Source organism: Leucoraja erinacea, chromosome 33 (genome assembly GCF_028641065.1).
Source record: "Leucoraja erinacea ecotype New England chromosome 33, Leri_hhj_1, whole genome shotgun sequence".
Lineage (NCBI taxonomy): Eukaryota > Metazoa > Chordata > Chondrichthyes > Rajiformes > Rajidae > Leucoraja > Leucoraja erinaceus.
The window spans coordinates 7,148,863-7,174,906 of NC_073409.1; the positions used below are offsets into that span (position 1 = coordinate 7,148,863).

General features: G+C 41.9%; 1 protein-coding gene across 7 annotated transcripts in view; it reads right to left on the minus strand.

Moving 5' to 3' along the window:
• Positions 1-150: 150 nt before the first annotated feature.
• Positions 151-26,044, minus strand: part of LOC129712594 (myelin expression factor 2-like) — a 32,790-nt gene continuing 6,896 nt past the window's right edge. The window contains exons 1-20 of one of the 7 annotated variants that reach the window (XR_008726096.1): positions 25,814-25,866; positions 24,935-25,375; positions 24,101-24,194; positions 22,320-22,514; positions 22,081-22,234; positions 16,547-16,596; positions 16,398-16,458; positions 16,167-16,268; positions 15,274-15,324; positions 15,092-15,199; positions 14,888-15,019; positions 14,175-14,288; positions 10,232-10,315; positions 8,874-8,957; positions 6,164-6,247; positions 5,694-5,777; positions 4,080-4,303; positions 3,940-3,991; positions 2,372-3,858; positions 151-597 (exon numbers count right to left, since the gene is read on the minus strand). Coding sequence is in view for 6 of the 7 variants with exons in the window: in XM_055661139.1 (XP_055517114.1) it covers positions 3,695-3,858; positions 3,940-3,991; positions 4,080-4,303; positions 5,694-5,777; positions 6,164-6,247; positions 8,874-8,957; positions 10,232-10,315; positions 14,175-14,288; positions 14,888-15,019; positions 15,092-15,199; positions 15,274-15,324; positions 16,167-16,268; positions 16,398-16,458; positions 16,547-16,596; positions 22,081-22,234; positions 22,320-22,514; positions 24,101-24,194; positions 25,368-25,375; positions 25,814-25,866 (1,898 nt within the window). In the remaining variant the exon portion in view is untranslated. Of the gene's footprint in view, positions 598-2,033; positions 3,859-3,939; positions 3,992-4,079; positions 4,304-5,693; positions 5,778-6,163; positions 6,248-8,873; positions 8,958-10,231; positions 10,316-14,174; positions 14,289-14,887; positions 15,020-15,091; positions 15,200-15,273; positions 15,325-16,166; positions 16,269-16,397; positions 16,459-16,546; positions 16,597-22,080; positions 22,235-22,319; positions 22,515-24,100; positions 24,195-24,934; positions 25,520-25,813; positions 25,867-26,044 lie in introns of those variants that run through there. The other 6 variants (XM_055661139.1, XM_055661134.1, XM_055661138.1 and 3 more) reach the window with 6 other exon arrangements.

A 26,044-nucleotide genomic window follows, 5' to 3' on the forward strand; every position in this document is an offset into this window, starting at 1 on the left:
TCCAGCAGTTTGCCTTTTTTCCCCTCTTTCAAGTAATTGGGTGTTGGTTTCCTGGGCCAAGACTGCTTACTGTTCCAGGATCAAGAAGAACAGATGAGAGAGAAACTTTTCTAATGTACAAGTCTCAAGAATTATATTCCATGTGCCCTCAGCAATACAATAGGTGCTTTATTGTCACATGTGCAAAACAGTGACATTTTCTGTCACCAGATTTGGCACCATTTCCAAAATCTGGTCCACACGCAAGCCGCTGGATTGTTCAGAGTACCGATGTTCCTCTTCTCACCTGGCCACGCTCATGTCCTGGGGGTGTCTCCCACAGCCGACCTCGAGGGTGCAAGAGATAAGACCCCGGTTCACTTTGCAACCAGCCTTGATCCTCGTGACCGTCATCGGCGGCCGCCTCCTCTTCGGTACTCCAGTCTTCGGGGAGGAGCTCCAAGGATTCCCCTCCACATGCCGTGGCCCACTGGGTCTTCCAGGGAGAGTTCCTGGCCCACGGCAGTGGAGCCCGGTCGCCACGGTGGGCTCCACCGCGGTCTGCAGCAGGCGAGCTGGGCCTGCTGTCGGGTATGGCCACGGCTTGCCAGGATCCTCCTACCATTGCAAAATGGTAACAAAATGACACTGAAGAGTTAGGAAATTGCAGACCTAAGCCTTGGTTAAAGGAGGGTTTTTATTAGCTGAGGAGAAAAAGATTGAGGGACGGCAAGTTTCGAGGCCTCGGGTAAAAGACACTTGCCAATGTCGGTTATTTTAAAATGAGATCAAAGATTCGCAAGATATTAATCAGCATTAGGCAGATAGGACAGTATCAAGGGAGGAGGATGGAGTCGGTGGAAAACAAAAGTTCCTAACACTGTGAAGACCTGAATTATTATTTGGCCTAATTATCCATTTCAATAGAAACCAGGATTTAGTGATGGGAGTCACGCAGCACAGAAAAAGGCTCATTAGCCCAACTTGTTCATGCTGACCAAAATGCCCCATCTAAGTTAATCCCATTTGCCTGCATTTGGCCCATATCCCTCTACCATGTGCCTGTATTTATACCTGATGTTATTGAAACTGCCTCAACTACCTCCTCTAGCATCGCATTACATATACCCACCATCCTCTGTGCGAAAATGTTGCCCCTCAGGTTCCTATTAAATATTTCCCCAATTACCTTAAACCTATATCCTCTGGTTCTTGATTCCAATACCCTGGGGAAAAGACTGCATTCAGCCTATCTATTCCAGCAATCCGAGAGAAATGGTTTAAGATTCCCAAAACTGGATGAGGATTTAATGAGGTTTTGTGGGCAAAGAGCCAATCTTAAACCATTTCTCTCGGATTGCTTGTGCAAACTTACTTCACCGCCTTTCCAGAAACCACTTTTGGCTGCACATTGCTTAACCCCCCCCCAAAATACCCCCATCTCCAATGGCAAACTTACATTGAGCCAAGCGTTGACCTGATCTTAACATATGACGATGAACCAGCTGGTTGCATTTCATTCCTATGTAGCGCCTGGGAATTTTTGTTTGTTAAATGCGCTTGTTTCCACAGTTCACAGGCTATCTTTGGCCAAATGGACATTAAAAAAACAAAACTATTTCAGCAACAAGTGTTTTGGTCGAAATTTGCTAATATGATATATAAATGTATTACAAAACTGCCTAGTCACCTGCAAGCTTAAAATTGTTGTATCAGTGCCGGCAAGAGCTTATAGTGCAGATAGTCAACCAATTTCATTTTCTGCTTTCTCAAAAGCTTTCGGTCAACAACGGTGAATTGTGCCTCAAGCCACAAAGATAATTTATATGGGAACTCTGTACATGAAGTTCACTTTTTTTGTGGTCAGAGCAAAATATTGAACTACTAATTTGAATTCATATCAGCTTAATATGTATGCGTTACCTCGTCCTTCTGAGTGTATGAATGCAAAATGTTTGTTATAATCAATTTAAATTGAAAGATCGTTGAGTCATTTAATTGAAATATTCTATCATATTACCAACAAAGTAAAAGCCATTAGTACACAAGGAGTCGGTCAGGTTATTTATTCTACATTTATCCCCAAGCCTACAGCTTGAACACCCTTGGTTACGTAACATGTTTGAAACTCTATTTAAAAAAAATTTTAAAGCACTTACCCACTATGTTCGTATTCTTCAAATACAAGCACCATTCACAGAATGAGCAGAAAATTATCCCTCAGCTTTATTGTTGGGATAATTGGTTTAATGCATTTGGCACAAGAGTTAAGAATCAAAAGCGAAATCAGACCACATGCTGTGCACAAGTGATCCCAAATTCAAAATGTTAATTGAATGTTAATGTAAAAAAAAATGTTAATGGGTAAGTTTATCAAGGTAAGGAAGCTTACTTTTAATTAGTAATTGAAACTGTACCAATGTTTTATCCTTCATGGAACTAAGCTTGGCACTGTACTTGAGAACTAAGGCAATAAATTCAAAGTGACCAATTTTTCCTGGAAGTAAACAAGCAACAGGACAAAATTAGTTTATCGATTACCAGTTCTATAATTCCTAAATTATTCACTGAAGGGTTCCAAATAGTTTTGTGCGCTTAAGCAGTAAACTCTTATACCACCATTATTATATACATTTTTATTAAAAATGCACTAATCCCACCTAATTCAATCAAATGCAATTTCCCAATGTACTCATCCAGTCAATACAGGTTTAAGCACGCAACATTGACCATCGATGTGCATTGTAAGTTTGCGAGATTAAGTAAAAAAATCCTTGGGAATTAAATTTTCAGTGGATTTAAGTACAAGATGACTATATTCTCATTGCGTAACACTTAAGACGTCAAAAGGTTTTGGTCAAAACCAAAGCAACTATCAACAAGGGTTTTGACACTGAAACAATGTAAACATTCAAAGTGTGTAGAAAGGGACTGCATATGCTGGTATATACCGAAGATAGACAAAGTGCTGGAGTAACTCAGCTGGTCAGGCAGCATCTCTGGAGAAAAAGAATGGGTGGCGTTTCGGGCCAAGACAATTCTTCTTACCCCTTCTGTATGAAGGCAGATCCCGACACGAAACATATCTCCTTTTTATACAGAAATGCTGCCTGACCCGCTGAGTTACTCGAGCACTTTGTGTCCATCTTCTAAAAAATTAAAAGTATTGGTATTCAGTTTGTGGAGCACCGGATTATAATCTCTGGATTTTAGGGGGAACTAATAAATATAGAGTATAGACCATTGGCACAAACAAATCCAGTTACATTTTGCAAAGATCTGAATTGAGACCTGGTGCTTCCCTACAAAGAGCCTTACACTTTGAGGGAAATGTATATAAGCCTTGCACGCAGTTCTTCAAGTGGAGATTTTCATAACAATTCTCGATTCTTTTCATTATTTAAAAAATTCAAGTAAATTTAGACAACATTTTATTGAAAAATGTATCCATTCAAACAGGTGACCAAATGTGTCAACTAAATTACTCTCTCTCTCTCGCTCTCTCTCTCTCTCTATATATATATATATAAAAACAGTCCGATAACAGAAATTACATCAACATACAACAGTCAATATCCAATTTGAGCTGGCAAACTTTAAAATGACATTATAGTTCACATAACATAACAGCGGTTGGAAATTACTTCAGTACAAAAAAAAAAAACAATAAAGTTAATGTCAAGTTGTATCTTCCTATACATGGCATAGTCTTCATTCACGCATTGGGATCCATGCGCACATCTATCACTCTCCCATTAATCTTTGCGCCGTTCATCAGTATGCAGGCTTTTTTTGCAACTTCTGGGGAATCAAACCGCACAATCCCACACCCCTTGGACTTGCCATTTTCCATTTTTATTTCTGCAAAAACTACTTGACCTAAACAAACAAAGAAAATTACTTTTCCATACACCCAGGTGGAACATTAGGGTAAAATAACATGACTCAATAAACACTCACCGAATTTATCGAACCTTTCCTTTAGCTTCTGCCATGTTAAATTATAAGAAAGCTGAAAAATAACACGATCTTGTAGTTATTATTTGAACAAAATTTAAAATGTCTTTAAAAGTTTTGGTAATAGCCAAATAGTTACCTACATTTCTTACAAAGATCTGAGAGCTTTGAAAACCACTTGAACGGTCATTTAATCCACTTCCCATTGATCCCGTGTTCACACTTCCAAATCCATGATTCATATTCATTTCAGTCCCTGCTCCCATTCCAGGTCCCATTCCCGGTCCCATTCGATCAAGATTGGACCCCATGCAATCCATACCCATCGCCATGCCTCCAGCCATGCTATTCATAGCAGCCAATACACCTATGATTAAGAAAATATATTAAGTAGCACATTTCAAACTTACAAAGATGGGATGTCAAGTTCTTACTCAAAACCTTGGTGCAGGGATAAAATTCTTGCTGCAAATTACAAGTCTATGGGTGCAACCCACACTTCAAGCTCAAGTATGATCTTGTGTAGGAAGGAACTGTTATGCTGGTTTAAACTATAGACACAACAAGCTGGAGTAACTCAGCAGGACAGGCAGCATCTCTGGAGAGAAGGAATCGATGACATTTCATGTCGAGACCCTTCAGACTGCAAGGCAGGGGAAAGTGAAAAAAGAGATATATAGACGATGATGTAAATAGATTTAAAAAAATGAATGAAAGAAATGCAAAAAAGTAATGATGATAAAGGAAACAGCGGTATGTTGGGTGAAAACGAGAAATTGGTGCAATGGGTGGGGGAGGGATGGAGAGAGAAGGAATACTTGAAGTTAGAGAAATCAATATTCATACCTCTGGACTGTAAGCTGCCCAAGTGAAAAATGAGATGCTGTTCCTCCAATTTGCATCTGGCCTCACTGATAATGAAGGAGACCAAGGCCGGAAAGGTCAGTGTGGGAATGGGAAGGAGAATTAAAGTGCTCAGCATGGGTCATGGGCCGAGCTTTTTCATTTCATTTTGTGACCCAAATCATGTATCTACCTGTATTTATAACATTGTGTAAAAATATTATAGAAATTATACCTGAAATTGCACATATTTTTTAAATATGAGAAAAACCTCAAATTTCCCGAGTAGTAATTGTCCAATCAAAGCACGTTTGACATTGAGTCGGACGCCAATTGACCAATCACGGGCTTTGTTTCATGCTAGCTAGGCAGCGACCACACTGCGTTCATGGCGGTCTCCTAATAACATTACAACAATATCAAGGTTTCAAAGGAATAAAGGTAATGCTAACCACTTGCTAATAATTGTATTTTACAACCGATTTATCTTTGTAAAGTTATGATTTTGTGAACTGTGAAATAAAAATGATAAATCAAAACGTAGAGCTAGAGTTAGGATTAGGGCTAGGGTTAGGCATTTTCCTCTCAGTGGAAGAGGGTTCTGGTTAGGACAGGGGTCGACAACCTACGTCCCAGGGGCCGGATCCTGCCCGTAACCCGAAAACATCCAGCCCGCAGGCGTATTTTTTTTCCTGAGGGCTTTCGTGATGGAGCCGGCGCTATGAGGATGCTGAATTCTAGCTACATCCCAATATTTTTGTCTCCATCCACATAAAAGTACACCACTGCACCCCTCCCCATGAAAACAAATCTTCATAGAAAACGCAGCTAACACTTCTTGGATATGTATCCTGGATTTAAGGCTCGAGCACCAAGGTTTTTAAACATCTGAACTGGTAAGTAGTTAAACCTACTTAATGCAGAAGCCATTGGGTCCATACAAGCATTCCCCATTCCGCCGCACATGGGTCCTCCGAAATTTCCACCCATTCCACCTCCTAAACAAAAGGAAAAGAAAAATAATTGAACGGCCATTTTGAACAGCAAAATGTTACATAGTTCAAAATTCACGAACAGATTTATAATCAGGCTTGATCTCCAATCAAAAAAAGTGATTGTTATTACAATGTTAAACATTAAATCTTAAAGTTAGATTTAAAACATTAAGAACATATTTTATAGTACAAAGGCCACTGTGCAGTGAACTCTAGCAACATCGTGATATTTTAGTCTCCATCCACATAACAGCACACCACTGCACCCCTTCCCTTGAAAACAAATCTCCATAGGAAACACAGCTCACACTTCTTGGATACGTATCCTGGATTTAAGATTCAAGCCCCAAAGTTTTTAAATATCTGTACTGGTAAGTAGTTAAACCTACTTAATGCAGAAGCCATTGGGTCCATACAAGCGTTCCCCATTCCGCCGCACATAGGTCCTCCGAAATTTCCACCCATTCCACCTCCTAAACAAAAGGAAAAGAAAAATAATTGACAATATACAACAATTTTGAACAGCAAATTGTTACATAGTTCAAAATTCACTTGAACAGATTTATAATCAGGCTTGATTTTATGACTAAGCAGTAAGGCAAATATTGCACTCAAAAAAAGTGATCGTTATTACAATGTTAAATATTAAATATAAAAACTGTAGGGCAGCACAATAGCGCAGTTGGTAGAGTTGCTGCCTTACAGCGCCAGAGATCCAGGCTTGATCCTGATTACAGGTGCTGTCTGTACAGAGTTTGTACATACTCCCCGTGATTGTACGGGTTTTCTACGGTTTCCCCCCCACATTCCAAAGGCGTGCAGGTTTGCATGTAAATTGTCCCTAGTCTATAGGATAGAACTAGGTACAGGTGCTGGTCAGTGCGGACTCAGAGGGCTGAAGGGCACGTTTCCACGCTAAACTAAAAATAACCAAAGAAAAAGAGTATATATTATTGAAACTCTCTTCTTCTCAAAGAGTGGGCAGTGAAGGCAGGTTCTCTGGATGCTTTCAAGAGAGCTAGATAGGGCTCTTAAAAATAGCGGAGTCAAGGGTTATGGGAGAAGGCAGGAACGGGGTACTGATTGTGGATGACCAGCCATGATCACATTGAAAGGCGGTGCTGGCTCGAAGGGCCAAATGGCCTGCTCCTGCACCTATTGTTTGTTATTATGTTCGACTGTCTGTGAGTGTGATCCAGAAATTATCCCAAAACGGTACAGGATAGCGCTATAATTTTTGGACCACCGTATTCGCCATTGTCCTGTGGTGTGTTTTCAACAGGTTTCGGTCTGATTGACGATATCTTTAACATTATTCACATTTTAAACTTTACAAACCCCACTTTGAGAACATTCACTTGCATCTGCACTGAGTTAGCAGCTTATGGCGTCACAATGGGATCCCGAAACTCATTTACATAAAAGATTGTCTTTTTAAATAAAGTGGTTACAATGTTAACAAAGACAATGCAATGAGAGATTGTTATTGTTATAAGGAGAGGGAGTGGGGAGGGGAAGAGGAGAGGGAGAGGATTGTTGTTTAATGTTATTTAAACATTGTGTTTAGTGGGGGGAGTGGGATAGTGGGAGGTGAGGAGTGGGGGAGAAGGGAGACAGAGGGAAAGGGTTATGGAAGGAGGGAGGGAAGGAGGGGAGGAGAGGGGGGGATGAAAAGGAGGGGGAGAAAGTGCAGCAGGATGAGGGGAAATGAGCCGCGCCTGCGCAGTTGGGGGCTATGGGTGAGTGGTGGAATATTGCATTGAGGGAAATGGGCGAGTGGTGGAATATTGTGTTGGGGGAACGGGTCCCACTTGGTCCAGTTTCAGCTAAAAGTCTTTAAGCAAAACAATATCCTCTAAATATGTTGTAACTGAATGTTGGCAAATTGTGCTAAACAGCTCCTCGATAGGAAACCTCCATCAACCATTTAATTTACATCAGCAGATGGTATGGGCAAAACATTCCACTCCAAAGGTGACCAGTGCCATGAATGTAGTGCACAACTTCTACAATCAGTGCGCACAGAGGAAAGCGAGAGGGAAATATAATCTGATTTTCAGTATTTAAGAGGCTTGAAAACAAATACATTTTAAACAATCAGCTCAATCCAATTTTATTTTAAGACGGAATAATTCTGCATGGATGATTGTCAATGCTGGCAAATGGAAACATTACGATGAATGTTCAGCTTAGGCATAACTATGTTTATTTTGCACCAAATTCATCCAAATCATGCTGTGAAAAAAGGAACAGTACAGGTCATTTTGAAATGGCTGTGTTGTGTATTATGATAATTGGTTCATGTCATAATGAGTATTAAACCAAAATGTCAGCATCTAGATGAGTTGCATGCGACTGCTGATTGGGTGAAAGGTAATTACTAGGGGGTCTCTGTCTCGACTCGGGGGAGCAAGGCGGAGCACCGAGGAGACATAAGTGATGGCCTCATTTAAATTGGGAGAGGGGAAGACCTTGACTGATCCTTCAAAGCAGTATAGAGTGCTGCTTTCAGAAAGAAATGGTGAACTAAGCTTCTGTCTAGTAGCAAGATGAGAAAGCTTTTGAAATACTGTAAGATTTCATCTTACAGGGTTCATCTTAAAGTGGCAACCAGAGAAAATCCTCTAGCATGCTACAGTAACAATAGAAGTCTATTTGCTCCAACAGTGCTCTGGCATTTCCAATGCTGCAGTGTGTCACTTCTGCACCATTGTCAGTGGCAACATTATATTTACCCACACTGCTTTAACAAAACTGAAATAAGCTGCAAAAAAGTTAGACTTATCAGCCCAGCATGAAAACACATTACAGCTTACATTCATATTCAGGATTACTCATCACATAGAGGTAAGATTTCTATGCAAGATATTTCAAACATTAAGAACATATTTTATAGTAGAAAGGCCACTGTGCAGTGAACTCTAGCAACATCGTAATATTTTTGGCTCCATCCACATAAAAGCACACCACTGCACCCCTCCCCATGAAAACAAATCTCCATAAGAAACACAGCTAACACTTCGTCGATACGTATCCTGGATTTAAGATTCGAGCCCCAAAGCTTTTAAACATCTGAACTGGTAAGTAGTTAAAACCTACTTAATGCAGAAGCCATTATGTCCATACAAGTGTTCCCCATTCCGCCGCACATAGGTCCTCCGAAATTTCCACCCATTCCACCTCCTAAACAAAAGGAAAAGAAAAATCATTGACAATATACAACCATTTTGAACACCAAAATGTTATATAGTTCAAAATCGACGAACAGATTTATACTCAAGCTTGATTTATGACCAAGCAGTAAGGCAAATATTCAATTACCTCCACTCAAAAAAAAGTGATCGTTATTACAATGCTAAATGTTAAATCTTAAATCTAAAAACTGTAGGGCAGCATAATGGCACAGAGTTGGTAGAGTTGCTGCCTTACAGCGCCAGAGACCCGGGTGCTGTCTGTACAGTTTGTACATACTCCCCGTGATTGCATGGGTTTTCTACGGTTTCCCCCCACATTCCAGCAAATGGAAACATTACGATGACTGTTCAGCTTAGGCATAACTATGTTTATTTTGCACCAAAATCATCCAAATTCTGCTATGAGAAAGGAATAGTATACAGGTCATTTTGAAATGGCTGTGTTGTGTATTATGATAATTGGTTCATATCATAATGAGTATTAAACCAAAATGTCAGCATCTAGATTAGTTGCATGCGACTGCTGATTGGGTGAAAGGTAATTACTAGGGGGTCTCTGTCTCGACTCGGGGGAGCAAGGCGGAGCACCGAGGAGACATAAGTGATGGCCTCATCTAAATTGGGAGAGGGGAAGACCTTGACTGATCCTTCAAAGCAGTATAGAGTGCTGCTTTCAGAAAGAAATGGTGAACTAAGCTTCTGCCTAGTAGCAAGATGAGAAAGCTTTTGAAATACTGTAAGATTTCATCTTACAGGGTTCATCTTAAAGTGGCAACCAGAGAAAATCCTCTAGCATGCTACAGTAACAATAGAAGTCTATTTGCTCCAACTGTGCTCTGGCATTTCAAATGCTGCAGTGTGTCACTTCTGCACCATTGTCAGTGGCAACATTATATTTACCCACACTGCTTTAACAAAACTGAAATAAGCTGCGAAAAAGTTAGACTTATCAGCCCAGCATGAAAACACATTACAGCTTACATTCATATTCAGGATTACTCACCACATAGAGGTAAGATTTCTATGCAAGATATTTCAAACATTAAGAACATATTTTATAGTAGAAAGGCCACTGTGCAGTGAACTCTAGCAACATCGTAATATTTTTGGCTCCATCCACATAAAAGCACACCACTGCACCCCTCCCCATGAAAACAAATCTCCATAGGAAACGCAGCTAACAATTCTTGGATACGCATCCTGGATTTAAGATTCGAGCCCCAAAGCTTTTAAACATCTGAACTGGTAAGTAGTTAAACCTACTTAATGCAGAAGCCATTATGTCCATACAAGTGTTCCCCATTCCGCCGCACATGGGTCCTCCGAAATTTCCACCCATTCCACCTCCTAAACAAAAGGAAAAGAAAAATAATTGACAATATACAAGCATTTTGAACACCAAAATGTTATATAGTTCAAAATCGACGAACAGATTTATAATCAGGCTTGATTTATGACCAAGCAGTAAGGCAAATATTCAATTACCTCCACTCAATAAAAAGTGATCGTTATTACAATGCTAAATATTAAATCTTAAATCTAAAAACTGTAGGGCAGCATAATGGCACAGGGTTGGTAGAGTTGCTGCCTTACAGCGCCAGAGACCCGGGTGCTGTCTGTACAGTTTGTACATACACCCCGTGATTGCATGGGTTTTCTACGGTTTCCCCCCCACATTCCAGCAAATGGAAACATTCATTACGATGACTGTTCAGTTTAGGCATAACTATGTTTATTTTGCACCAAAATCATCCAAATTCTGCTGTGAGAAAGGAATAATATACAGGTCATTTTGAAATGGCTGTGTTGTGTATTATGATAATTGGTTCCTATCATAATGAGTATTAAACCAAAATGTCAGCATCTAGATTACTTGCATGATCAAGTGCCCCATATAAAAGTATCTAATCACAATTCATTGCCAGTTTCGAATTTTATTTTTTGGAATGTGGCCTTTTACTAGAAATTAATCAAATGAGAAAGCTTGTAAAATTGAGGAATAGGAACGAGTAAAATGATTGATTTATAAGATTTATGTCCATAGAATAAGGAAAACCCACAATTATGCTCAAAATATATACTGTTAATGTTTAGTGTAGCATCTTTATAGTTTTTTCTCGTGTTGCTGCACAGGCCACTCAACAGAAGCATTATATGCAAATAAACCAATTTTAAAAGTATGCAGATACAAGGAACTGCACATGCTGAAATCCTGAGCAAAACACAAAGTGTCGAAGGAGCTCAGCAGGTCAGGCATCTGTGAAGGGAACGGACAGACGACATTTCAGTGCGAAGAAGAGTCCAGCCCGAAAACTTGTTTGTCCATTCCCTCTGCAGATGCTGTGACTCGCTGAGTTCCTCAAATGTTGTGTAAAAATATGCAATGAGGTCAGAATACAAGAAAATACGAGTTCCTCAGAGAGTGATACGGTGTGGAAATGGGCTCACATGTTCCAGCTACACTAGTCCCATCTGTCCATCAGGTGTAGCCTCAACTGCACAATTGATACACAGACTCCAAATGTGGCCTTAACTGCACACTGATCCATTCATGCAGTGCTCCAGATGTGGCATCACCAAACTGTACCCCGTACTATACTTACTCATTTCTAAACTCCACCCCTAGTAAGTCTTTGTACCATCTGCCTTCTATCCACGCTGCACCTGCCGGATAACTTGTTGCCACTTGTGCATAAGAATAGCTTAAAAAGGCATGAAAGTTTCAAAAATTTTGAACGTGATGCTCAATCTAGATTTTCATAAAGTTGTGTTTATTTGCGATCCAGCACTACATTTAGTTTACTTTATTTGCATGCCATCCAGTCAATGAAAAGTCTATACAAGAATATAGTCAAGCCATCCATTGTGCACAGATAAAGGATTAAATTCTAAACATTGAAGTTCAATTAAAGATAGTTCAAAGGTGAGGAATTTTTATTTCCTCACTCCTATTTCACAAAATGAGAATTTGATAAAATGATATTTTAAGTACACACTTTAGGGTCTTTCCAAGTTGCTGAAACTCTTAGTACTGCGAAAATTAAATTAGGTGGGAATGAGAAAAGGCAGGGGAATTCGCACGGCCGGAAGGCTTCCCGACGGGCCGCGTAGCTGGAGGCCTTTATCGAAGCGCTGCCGTCTCGATGCCTCCCGGATTGCCGCGTAGAAGCCTGGGCCATGGTTCGACCGGGGTCTCGCGGGTAGAAGCCTGGATCCGGGCGAAGCGGCCGATGGAGCCCGTGGCTGGGGCCCGGGTTGGCACCATGGAGGCATGGTGGGGCGTCGACAGCCGTGAGGCCTCGACGGCGGCAGCGGTGAAGCCTTGCGATGATGGGGGCCTCGGTGGTGAGGGCTCGCGGTGACAGTGATGCCTCGTGGGTCGACAAGAGCGTGGAGGAGCCCCATGAGGGGGGAGGGGATGAACAATAGAGGACCCGGTGCTGGGAGATCACCGTGAGGAAGTAGGGGAGAACAATGGATAATGTGGGGGGTCAATAGAGACCCGGCGAGGAAATATTATATTACTGCTCAGATAATAAAAGTAAGCTATGTCGTTATTTTTAATGTTGCAAGAGAGAGCTTAAAGCTTTCAAAAACACATGGCCCAGCAGAAACAGAGTACAAAGACCTTCACACACATAGGGCACAGGTAGTTTATCAAAACATGAAAACGCTTATCTAAACATGCATAGCCCAAACACAGAATTCACTGTTGTTAAAGAAGCCTTGTTTATTGCTCTGAAGCAATTACAAAGTTGCAAGGAATGTATCTTGTATAATCTTGGAGTGAAAAGTTGTATCTTGTATAATATTGTATTCAAAAGTAGTTTACCAGTGGGGCCCCTTTCTCGGGTCCATTTGGTCACTGGCCATTTGCTCTTTCTTTATGACACATTCCTGAGCTCTTGCAAAGTATGAGGGGCTCAGGGTTTGACTGTTTATACTAAGTGCATTGCAAAGATTATAGATTCTGTGGTTCAGTCTTTTTTCATTGAATTATACTTATGTTTGGATAAGAGATAAAACATGTGTGCAAGCGAGTAAGGTCACTTGAAGAGGAAAGGTGTTAGGGTGATGATTATATGACCTTTGTTATGTTTGACTTCTTATGTTTAGAGAAAACTGAGAAGGCGACTTTGCTCTGTAATGCTATTAGTGAGGAATCGTAAAGAGGCCCTCGGTTGAGATTGAACCTCCTTTTCTCCTAGAGATAACAGGAGAGGAAAGGGAATGTAAACATGAAGCTGTATCTGAGCTTGGCAAGAAACACTTATCGTCAATCAAGTTGGACAATTATATGACCCCTCTGTGCTTGGAGTTGTGAGGTGTGTGATTAGAATCAACTTACAAATCTGTGTAATTTGTAAGGATAAGGCAACCGTACATATTTAATGTTTGTAATACATAGGTAATTGTATTTTAACTGTGTAATTCGTAGTGAAACCATTTGTGAAGTGTATTGTGTTTTAATTAGGATTGTAAACATTAGACCTTGTTTAGATCTGTAGTTTTAGAAATAACTTTCTTCCCGGTATGGGAAAATGTGTTTTGTTTGTATGAATTGTGTGATTGTTGTATTATATGTGTCTCTTATATTTTGAGGAGTGGTCTCTGAGAATTGAACCCACTTTTCTGTGGTATCACTTTGTTGAAATTAAATGATGATAAACAAAGAAGGAAAAAAACACAAGGCAAACGAGGGTTGTAAAAATAGACCGGGGGGGGGGGGGGGGGGGGGGAGTCATGCAACTACAACTGTTATAAATCATCGGAAGGATTCAGATGATTGGTTAATAGCTTGCCGAACCCTCTGTACTGCAACTGTCTAATAACTATATAATGCCTTGATTTTGTACCGGAGAAAGAGTTCTCTTGACCTGCCCCCGGAGCAGTTGGTTCTGTGTTGGAGGGTTTAGAGAATTATCACAGCGCTGCAATAAAGAAGTATTAAATTGAAACAAGTGTTTGAGCCAAGTTTTCTTGAACTAGATTGACTTGAAAGAATCCGATTTGTCACCAGCATGCTTTGTAACTTTGTTAGTGCTGTAGGTGGCTGCTATTTGTATACATTGTATATGCAAGGAAAGAATCTCACTGTGCCACATGTGACAAAGTATTCCTATTCTTGAAAGGAGTTTGGAATAGCCAGAACTGGAGAACAACAGAACAACTTGCAAGACTCATGTCAAGTTTTTCTTCCTCTTACCCATTCCACCAAATGAATCCCCAAAACCACGATTCACACCCAGATCACTTCTTCCAAATTCTCGATCAGAACTACCACCCATAGCATTGGATGCCATTCCAGCACGATACATTTCTGGGACAAAAGTAGAAAGACAACATTCCAGATTGGCAAAGCACAGTGGATTCAAAATAAATACAAATAATTTGAAAGTTACAGGTTTAAATTTGGTTCACAGAACACTTGCAGTCAGGCTACAAGATAACTTGTTGAGCCAGAGAGACATCTAGTTTCTCCTGCTTTTCAAAATAATTCTCATTCAATCATATAGCTTAGTAATGAGTCCAACAGTACAATGCAACATAAATCAGCCCACATTAATTTTTAAAAATTTGCCAAAGAATCCATATAACACCATTGATGACCCTCTTTCCTATCTCAAACTCTCCTCTACCACTTGGAAACCCCTTTTCAGTCTTCTGTTCTCTTGTTCTTTTCTTTTCTAGCTGTCACATAACATGCGCCTCTGAATCCTGATCCATTTCTTGCGCAATTCAAATCAAAAGCTCTAAACCCCATGCATTCACTTCCTTTAATTAACGCCACAGAAAGAAAAATTAGACCACCAAGGAGCCTGGTAATGTGAACAAGTTTGATATTCGTTAAATTCGGAAGATATAAAGTGATTAATCTTAACATTTCTGAATGTATCACAACAGGAAAAGGATCCATACCTCCCATACTGCTTCCCATTCCAGCCACACCACTGCCCATTCCGCCAACAGCACTCATGTTGCTGCCCATTCCTCCCATGTTTCCCATTCCTGGGGCCATATTTCCTTTGAAGTTTTCAACTGTACCCATACCTGTAATACAAATTAAAAGTCAAATTAATCAAATACCATAAAGTTTCAAAGCACTCACAAAAAGATAATTACCTGCCATTCGATCCATGTTGCCCATGCTTCCCATGGGTCCACCACCGTAGCCTCCTACATTGTTCATCACGCCCATATCACCACTGAAACCAGTGGAACCACTTATTCCTATGGGCAGAAAAAATATGTAATGAAAGAAAACAAATATTAAAAAATTTGCATTCTTCGCACACAAAACTTACCTCCACCCATTTGGTTTATTCCCCCAGAGGCAGTTCCATCCATTCCACTTCCTAAGCCAAATACATGGTTCAAGGTCAGTTTATTATCACATGTACCAATTAACGTACAGTGAAATTTGAGTTATCATACAGCCACAGTAAGTGAAAAGCAACAAGACACACAACCACATAAAAGTTGACATAAACATCCATCACAGTGGATTCCAAATTCCTCACTGTGATGGAAGGCAATAAAATTCAATCTTCTTCCTATTGTTCTCCCGCCGTCGACGCAGTCAAACCATCGGCAGTCCGGGCGATCAGTCCCCCCGCAGCCTACGATCGAAACCCCCTTCAGGGTGATCGAAACTCCAGCGTCGGTGCGTTTGAAACTCTCTCGGTTGAAAAACATGGAGCTACCAAATCGGTCTCTTCTTACCAGAGACCGCGGTTGTAACTTCGATCCCCGGCAAAGGAATCACAAGCTCCGTGATGTTAAAGTCCCGCAGACTCCCATGACTTGGAGCGTCAGGTCAGGAAACAAACCCCCCCCCCCCCCCCCCCCCCCCCCCCAAAAAAACAACAAAAAAAAAAAATCACATCTCCGTCAATGTAAGAGATTGGGGAAAAAAAGTCCCCCCCCCCCCCCCACATAAAACAAACATAAGGAACACTAAGAGTTTTTAAACATACCAAAAATAACACTGTTGGCGAGGCAGCTAGCGGCAGTCAGTGTTACCCCATCTGACCCTCTAAACTTTACCGATCCATGTACCGGTCCAAATGTCTTTTAAGTGTTATTGCACCTGCATTAACCACTTCCTCTGACAGCTCATTAAATAACCATAGGTCAATATTTTAATTTAAATTATATTTTTGTGTCTGGCTCAAACACACAAGAACTAGACTCATACCTCCAGATGCCATGATGCCCATTGCATTGTTCATTTTTATTTCATTCACAACAATCGGCTGGCCACTAAGTCCAAGTCCCATTCCAATGCCACCGAGTCCACCTGAGTCCAACCAAAACAGACGTGAAACCACTAATCAGAGGCATTAGGCAAAGCAGCAAATTTCTTTATAACTATATTATTGTGGCACACATCCAAACTGACGTGCTTCAAGCCTTGTATTAGACTTACTAGGCAATTGAGGAATCTGGGCCACAGAACAAAAGTCATCATGTGGAAGGGATCTGGCTTCCTTTACAAAAAGGGGAAAAAATTAATGAGGAAATGTAAACCAAGATTCTCACTCTTGGAAACCGAGTAGTAACAAGATAAAATCTTACCATTTTCACAAGCATTGGTCTGTCAAGCAAGAGCTGTCCATTAAACATAGCTATAAATAAGTTAAGAAAACTAACAGGAATAAGCAGAGCTCCAGTCTGTACCTAAGATTTCCTAGCCATTTCTGAAACACATATATAATAGTAAGATTAAACGAGTACTTACCAGTACGAAGTTTGATCTGTATTTTATGATGAGTTACGATGAGGGATTACGTGAAGAACCCACCCAGCGCGCAGGCGCGGCATACTTCCAAGCAGCGGTGTGGAATCACAGATAGACACTAGTTGAAGTAAAGATAGTAAAGACCAACGAGACATTAGTCCGAATTTGATCTATATAATGAGGGTGGGAGCGGAGGGCACGTAATCCCTCATCGTAACTCCTCATAAAATACAGATCAAACTTCGTACTGGTAAGTACTCGTTTAATCTTACTATTTTACTTCGGAGTCACGTGAGTGACTACGTGAAGACTTCAAAGGTCTGTGATTTCAAACCGTGTAACAGTTATATCACTCACTGCCGAAAGATCATCGAGGGAGGAAGTGGTAGCTAGAGACCAACAAGTTTGTTTAGTTATAAAAGAAATGTTTATTAACTATAACAAAAAATAGCTCCCATGGGCTTTAAATCATAACTTTGCGGTTTTTAAAATGGTATCCGCAAAGACGTCCTGTTCCATCAGCGGTTTCTTGTAAAATCGTTGGAATGTCGATTCCCTTGACCATCCCGCTGCTCTGAGGATGTGGTCTAGGGGAACCTGCATCCTATCCGCCGCTGAGGTGGACGCTGCCCTGGTTGAATGGGATTTAAAAACATTTGTGTTAATCCCTGCCATGCTGAGGACCTGTTTCAACCATCTGGATAATGTTTGGCTGGTTACCCGTCCAAAAGGCTTTCTGTGGCTAACCCATAAGGCTTTCTCTCTCCCTCTAAGCGTTTGGGTTGTGTCTAGATAATGATGAAGGTGGGTCACCACACACAGCCTAGGTTCTGGAGGGTAAGCCCGGAAGATCAACGGGGAGTTTGATGTACCTGGTCTACTTTGTTTTACCAACCCCGGCATGGTGAAAGTAATGGTATCTGGGGTGGTCACCATGTAGTTCAGATTTAGCTGATGGAGCGACTGAACCCTTTGAGCTGAGACAAGCGCCATGAGCATGAGGGTTTTATAAGTGGCCTGTTCCAGGCTCAGGGATCCCACCGGAGGCCAACCTCGAAGGTGTGTCAGAACTACACTCACATCCCACATGTGAGTGTATCTAGGTGTAGGGGGTTTGGTATTAAAGATCCCCTTAAGGAGTCTGATGACCAGAGGGTGGGATCCCACACTATGCTGTTCTATCGGCATGAGGTATGCGGACAGTGCGCTCCGAGCCGTATTGATGGCACTGTAGCTCATCTTGAGATCATGGTGCAGGTGGGCCAGGAACTCCAGCACATCCGAGATCGAAGCCGTCTTGTAGGATGTCCCTGCGTCCAGACAGTACTGTTCCCATTTCCTGATGAAGGTCAGGTACTGTTTCTTGGTGGAAACTCGCAGGGATGCCGACATGGTGGTGATTGTTCTGTCTGATAACCCCAATCCCCGGTAAGGCCTGTTCAAAATCTGGAAACCAGGAGTTTCAATTTTTGGTGGCATGGATGGCTAATGCCAGTTACCGGGTGAGTCAATAATTGGGGGTGGTGTTGAAGGACCATTGGTGTCTCTACCACCACCATTCGTGGAACATTGGGAACCATGGTTGGGTAGGCCAGTCGGGCACAACCAGAATGCCAGAGGCTGAGTCTGCCTGAATTTTCTGGAGTACCCGACTGATGAGGCAGAAGGGAGGAAAGCATAGAAAAAGAAATTTCCCCAATCCAGCGTGAAGGCATCTACCGCTGCTGCCTCTGGGTCTGGTTCCCAAGCCACATACATGGGTAGTTGGTGATTTAACCTAGACGCAAACAAATCTATATCTGGCGTACCATATTGCTTGACAATTTTAGCAAATAATTTTGGGTCCAACATCCATTCGATGTTGTCGTTGAATTTTCGTGACCTGGTGTCCGCCACTAAATTTAGCTTGCCTGGTAAATAGGCAGCTGATAGCCAAATATGTCTCTCGACACACCATTGCCAGATTATAGCAGTTAATTTGTCGCATGATACTGATTTAATGCCACCCATGTGCTGGATATAAGATACTGCCGTAGTGTTGTCGATCATAATTCTAACATGCACGTGCCGCATATCAGATGCATATGCTTTTAGCCCATAAAAGGCGGCGAGCATTTCCAAAAAGTTAATGCCCAGTGATTGTAGTAGCGATGCCTCTGAGTTAGTCCATCTGCCACCTGTGCTGTCTATGGAGTTAGTAGCTCCCCAGCCTAAAGCACTGGCATCCGTTGCAATGGTTATGTTAGGATTGGTTACGGCGATAGGACTGTGACTGTGCCAAATATTGTCAACCCCCCACTGAAGTTCTGATTTGGCTTCAGCGGGTAAATCCATTTTGCGATCATAATGCCCCCTATGAAGGCGTAATGCATGAGTCCTTGCTCTTTGTAGATTTTGATAATGCAAGGGCCCATGTTGGGCAGCCGGAAATGCTGCTACTATAGAGCCAATAACTCTGGCTACATGCCGTATTCTAGGTTGCGGTGTAGCAATTAAATGGCTACAAGCTTCAATGAGTGAAACTGTTTTGTTTCTGGGCAGAGTGACAGTCATGTGAATCGTGTCAATAGTGAAGCCTAAGTAATCCATGTTAGTAGTAGGCTCCAATATTGATTTATCTGGGTGAAGGATAAAACCCAAAGTTTCAAGGAGTTGTTTAGTGGCTAACACTCCTGCGACAGCTTGTTCCCGTGTTCTTCCTAATATGAGAACATCGTCCAGATAGGCCACTACTAAATGTTTTAGTTCTCTCAATTTCTTCATGGCCACTTTAAGAATTTTTCGTAAATAGTCTGGGAGCTGTCGTCGTTAAAATTGGGCAAAGCTCGGTACTGCCATAGCTGGCCCCTCCAGATAAATTTCAGATATTTAAAGTAATCTTTATGAATGGGTACCAAATAGTAAGCATCTTTGATATCTATGCTTGCCATGTAGTATCCCTTGGAGATCAGTTGTCTGGCAGTGACAAATGTCTCCATTTTGAAATGTTGATACTCAACAGACTGATTGAGTGATGTCAGATCAATAATAATGCGACATCCACCATCTTTTTTGGTTTTGAGAAAAATATTTGATACAAATTCTTGCGGCTCGTGTGTGGTCATTTCTATGATGCCTTTAGCCACGAGCTGATCAAGTTCAGCTTGTCCTTCTACCTTCTCAACTGCCGAGGGAAGGAACACCCTTTGGGGCATGTGCTGAACTGGCGGTCCTACGCCTGGTTTGAACTCAATTTTGTATCCACTAATACTGTTGAGTATAAATTGATTGTTAGTAAGGGAGCACCAAACATGCTTGAAGAACCTCAAACGTCCCCCTGTTAATACTACACCCTTTGTCTGTGTATGTTGACAGGAACCAGACCCACCTACCTCCATGTTCACTTGTGGGGTCGTTTTCGGTGGGTCTGGCCCAAGGTTGTCCGTGTTGGTGCTGCGGTGGGGCGGTGCATCTTCCCACGGCTCCGCCCTGGGCCCCGCTCTAAAAAAGAGCACTGGGGGTAGTGGGAGGCGGTCACCAGGCTTTCACCAGCTCGGTATCTGCTGGTGGCTGCCGAGGCGTGCGGCCAACTGGGTGTCTTCACCCTGCTCGGTCCTGGCCCTGCCCTCATGAGGCCTACTGGTTTTGCCGCCTCTTCCAACTCCTTGAGCCTTTTGGCCAGATCCGCACCAAATAGCAGCGCCTGTCGTTCGGGCGCTGGAGCTTTACAGAGGCCGGCATATGTTGGGTTGAGGGCAGGCCTGATGTTGTCCAGCCGTAGGTTGTTTAGCTCATACGTGGTGCTGCACATCAGTGCGAGGGCATCCTGCTGGGGTATGGTCAGGTCTTCATCCCCAACGGACCGAGCAAAGGCGGTGACGGCTGCTGAGTGGAGCTTCAGGACTCGCTGCATTTTGACCTCCTGAGCCCTTATTTGCTGCCCCAGCTGGTTCCAGATCTGCCCATTGACCGTCTTGACCCTCAGCGCCTCGCAATTTTCTGGCGCGATGTAGTTGTCAAGGGCCTGCTGGACAACCTTGTCCTGCAGCGGGTTGTTGGACAGCCTGTTTATAGTTGCCGCCATTCTGGGTGGCAACACCATCCCAGTTGTTGGTGGTGCCGCATATCGGCCCACTACACCCAGTAGCTCTTCTTCCGGCACGCCCGGCATGCTGACGATATCCTCCGCCTGCCCTTGGGATAGGCCAGCCCAGTCCTGGCCTCCCTTACTGCCCTCGAACATAGAGGGTACAGAAGGGTGTGGAGAGGAGGAGGCCAAAGCCCGTCCTCCTGGGAGATGCCGCATCTCCTCGTTTATCATACGCTCGAGGAGCTGCCTCATGCAGCTGATCCGAGCGTCTCCCCTTTTCGGTGGGGGAGAGTGTTCCCGTTCCTCCGATTCATCGGAGGACACCGGCCGGTCGGTTTTATGTGTCGCCTTCCTCCCTGTGCGGGGCGTTGAAATCTGCAGCACTGGGGGCGGCTCGGTGTCGGGTGAGCGGGAGCGTTGAAAAAGCTCCTCCGCTGCGAGAGGCTGCCGTCCCGCTATGGACCCGTCCTCGGGTGGAGTAGGGCAGGCAGTCCTCCTGGCTGGTCGCTTGCGAGAGGCCATTATTCTCTCTAGCGCGACTCTGTAACAAAAAAGGCACTTACCTGAGGTCTCGTCTTTATGCTGCAGCTGGAGAGCCTGGCTCCAGCTGCTGCCGCTGTTGCACTGCTGACGTAATGCCGCGCCTGCGCGCTGGGTGGGTTCTTCACGTAGTCACTCACGTGACTCCGAAGTAAAATCAAAGGAATACGTCTATTACAAAAAAAAATCTGCGGGCTAAAGCAATTTAATATTGCAGAAGTGCCACTGTAAGCATCTATACCATGCCCATTAAAGCTATTATTTTCATTTTTTTGGATTTGTAGCTTTAATAATGCAATTATATATGCACAAAACCCTAGATCCACAACCAATAAAACAAATATTAAACACAATTTTTAACAAAGCTAAAGTTGGTATATAGGGCAGGTCACATTTGTCTGCATTTGGTCCATTGCCCTCTAAACCCTTCCTATCCATATATCTTTCCAAATGTCTTTTAAAATAAATCTTAATTGTACCTGCTTCTCTAGTTTGTTCTGGCAGCTCATACAGATATAGACTACCCACAATGAAAAGGCTGCCCCTGCCGCCCCTCTAAAAACCCTGCAGACAAATCAGAGCTTATGCATGCAGCAAAGCCAGTGAAGCACTTCTGCAGCAGGTCCCGGGGTCCACACGCATTTCACGTGCTTGAACACCACAATGACAATTAAAATGGTTTGTTCAATTTCAATGCTTTAAAATCTTCATAAAACACAGGTAAACCACATTCACAAGCTGCAACCATAAGGAAAAGGATACCGACAGCTTGAATGGCTTCGAGCGGCAGTTCGAATGTCACAGTCCCTAAGCCACGGCTCTTGCCATCTCTGCCTTCTTTGACATTTGCACGTTTTACCGTCCCAGCCATGGCAAATACTTCTTTCAGCTTTTTCCAACCCACTTTAAAATCAAGCTAAATAGAAACAGAATAAGAGTTCAGAGTGCAACTGACTTTCCAAAGTTTCCCCTTTTTATCTTCCAAGAAATAAAACACTTACATTGGCAACAAATACAGTTGGTAATAATCGTCCAGCCTGCAGCGCGTTGAGAACTTCGGCAGGTATGTTTGGATTGTTGATAAGATGAAGTGGCAAATTCAGAACTGATGAACTGATATCTGGCCTAGGTCCACCATGGTATGAACCACCTCCTCCACGCTGCACCGCTTTGCGAGCATGTTCTCCTTCAGCATCCTACACAAAATAAAAGCAACATTTTAAAAGATAACACTAATGCCATTTCTAACCAGCTCAGAAGTATACCAGCTCATAAATTTAATCCCTGCTGCAAACGAACATTTAGTGGATACTTACCACGGTAATTTTGCGGTGCTTAAACGTGAGCATTTCTCGCAATTAAAAGACAAAGTGAAAATGCTGAACAGTAATTAGCATGATGCACTTCTAAGCAAAGGCTGCATTGATGGGAATGACAAAATGATAAATTTGTGAAAGTTTTACAAATCGGATTGCTCGTCAGGCAGAAGACACAAAAGCTTGAAAGCTGCACCAACAAACTCAGGAACAGCTTCTTCCCCTCCGTTAAGAGGCTTCTAAACGGTCCTTCCATCAGCCAGGGGACTCCCTGATTCATCTCTACCCCATTGTAGACGCTGGACTTTGTCTCTGGATCCGATGCATTATACTGCAGTGAATTATATTCTGGACTCTGTATCCTCTCCTTTGATCTACCTATTGCACATGGACCCGAATTTACAAAAGAGGAACAAAACCTTTTTGCTTGAACTTTGTACTTTCCAAGTCACAGGTTGTGCAATGTGTGCCATGACCGTCTGCACCACAAAGACTACACTTCAAACCCATTTCAGTTTATTTTTATCATTGTTATTGAAATTGTATTGCCATGTTTTTTACTGAAGTTCATGCAAGTTTATAAAATTGGTATGGCAGCCGAATTTCTAATTAGAAACCAAAGTTCAATTTAAAATGTTGTATTTTCCAACACACTAGTTACAAAATAATGAAAGTACTGGCAGATAGTGCCCCCACCCCCCCAAATCCATCACAAACACTCTGCTCTGGCAGAAACAAAATAGCTATGCATACAACTTTTAAAATAACCAGAATGCTTAAAAAACTGATCAGGTCTGAATCTTATTCCAATATTTTACCACAAACAAAGACAATCACCTAGCTGCCTTCAGTTATTCTTTAAAGGACATGTGATAAGTGGAACAGGTCATCTTAAAGTTCTTTCTGCAGAGTGTGTTCCTGATTTACAATATAATAATAAATGAATGCTGGCCACTACAAAACTGAAAAAAGTTGAATTCAAATATGATGCTTGAAATTGCTCTTAAAAGAACAACAGCCCTGGCCACATCCCCATTTTTAACCACAGCAAACTTGATCCCATCAAAACCTCTGCTCACCATGACCTGTTCATCTACCACCTTTGCGCACATTGAATAATGTTGGCTGCCAGATAAGCAATCACAATTTTAATATTTCGGTTCTAGGCTTCAATTCCCTCCCAGTCTTCCACCTTCAAGATGGTCAGTCCCCTTCAGCACTGCAACTCTCCACAATCTGCTCAGCTCCAATTCCAACCTTTCATGAATTTAAATGCTGTACACATTTTCAGTTGCAAAAGGCCCAAGGCATTGAAATGACTCCATACCATTCTGTCTTTCATACCTCCTTTCTCAAACCTAACTCAGTTCAATTCCCTCAAGTATGTCATGTGCCTGTGAAGTACCTTTGCTTTGCAGTTAAGGATGCTGCATAAATACAAGATAAAGCAAACAAAAGCTACTCACCTGCTTTATGTTAAGCTCTCTTCCATCAAGTTCATAGTTGTTCATAACATCCAAAGCCTTTGCGACTAAATCTTCTGTTTTGAATTCCACAACACTATAGAGTTTAATCAGAAAATATTAAACAGGAAGAGACTTTCCATTGCCAAATTAAACCTCTAAAGAGAATCAAATCATGCATTATCATAATCTGTTCATCAGAAATCAAACAATGTACTGAATCAATCAACAAATACAATGCAATGCACTGTTTAGCCTGCATCATCCCTTTCTACAATGAGCCATTTGCTAAAAGTCCAGTTCACACATAAAGGGGTTGACCGCAGTTACATAACTGTATCTCGGGTTAAGTCAGATTTATTATTATATGTAATATTCTGAACAATGGATGTAAATGTGCTTCTCTTTGGTTATTCCAAATGTTGATGGATTTTAAGTATATAACTAGAATGTATGAGCAAAATCACAGTTGTATTTGTTACAGGATGCCGAGTTGTGCAATGTAAAATGTTTTTGTATGCTGCAGCTTAGTCAAGAGATTAACTTTATATAGGCCAGACTTCCATAATACACTGAAGGGTCTCGACCCGAAACGTCACCCAGTCCTTCTCTCCAGAGATGCTCCAGAGTCTCTGCTGAGTTACTCCAGCATTTTGTGTCTATCTTTCCATAATACACGAGCCACATACATCCACATGCTTTTAACACTCAGGTCCATCATATTCAAAAGCAGTCTCAAGGAAATTCTTAACTAGCCAAAACCGCCCATTTGCCACTGAAAAATCAGTGGCTAATTTTAATGAGTCAAACTCTGAACTTTTTCCAACTAACACTCACCAGCCTTTTTCCTTCCCCAACCTCTTTTTTCTGATCTTGCCACCCATCCCTACTCCATCAGTCTGAAGAAGGATCCCGAAACATCGTCTGTCCGTTCACTCCACAGATGCTGCCTGACCTGATGAGTTCCTCCAGCACAAGATTCCAGTATCTGCAGATTTTTGCATCCCCATCGGTATTCTACAGCACTGTTGACAAATCTATGTGATGTTATTCTGAGGTGGTGGCATATCCACCCATTAAAAAACAAGATAAAAACTATTACCAAAACCTTGAAACATGGTAACTAGAATCTAGTGAGAAACTTTGGTGGTCAAATTGAAAATTCTTAAGTGTGGTGAACCCTTGGTCAGAAACAATTCTCTCCCTCTGCCAGGAAACTAGCTAAATTATACATCATGGCAGCATAGCCACTGAACAGTAAGTTACTTACCCACAACCCTTGGATCAGATGACAAAGCAAAAGTTGGATGGGAGGGGGTGGAAGAGAAAATAATTTTTTTAGCACACAAGATTACAAAATGCTTCACATTGCTTTATTTTAAATCTTACTACACATAGGAAAATGGATTGACAAAAGTAATATTTTCACATTAGAAGCTCTTGCGGCAACTACCTATATTTTATGGTTACTTTTCTGTAAATGCAATGCATTACAGCTTGCTTACAGTAACCAGTCCAATCAATTAAATATGGAAATATCCACTGAATCCTCCAGATTATACCACTCAACAAACAAAGTCCAGCATTAAGCCGAGTTGGCAATAAATACAAGGGCATCCTTGCTAACAAAAATTGAGCTATATGTGCTAAACAGCAAGTAAAATATACAATTGCTGAGGACCTTATGAACCCCCAAGCAGATTTTTGCCCACTTACCATTGACTTTCCTTCAGCATCCTTAAAGAGTTCCACGTATATAACATCACCAACTACATGAGATATACAGAGGGGAAATACCAAAAACAATGCATTTAAAAGTCCACACACTTACTTCACTGTTGCCGCATAAACACTACAGAGGAACAACCCATTATTCACCAACAATCAACATCAGACCAGCACGCCTCCTAATAAATACAATGCATAACAATTTAAAAAAATGAAAAT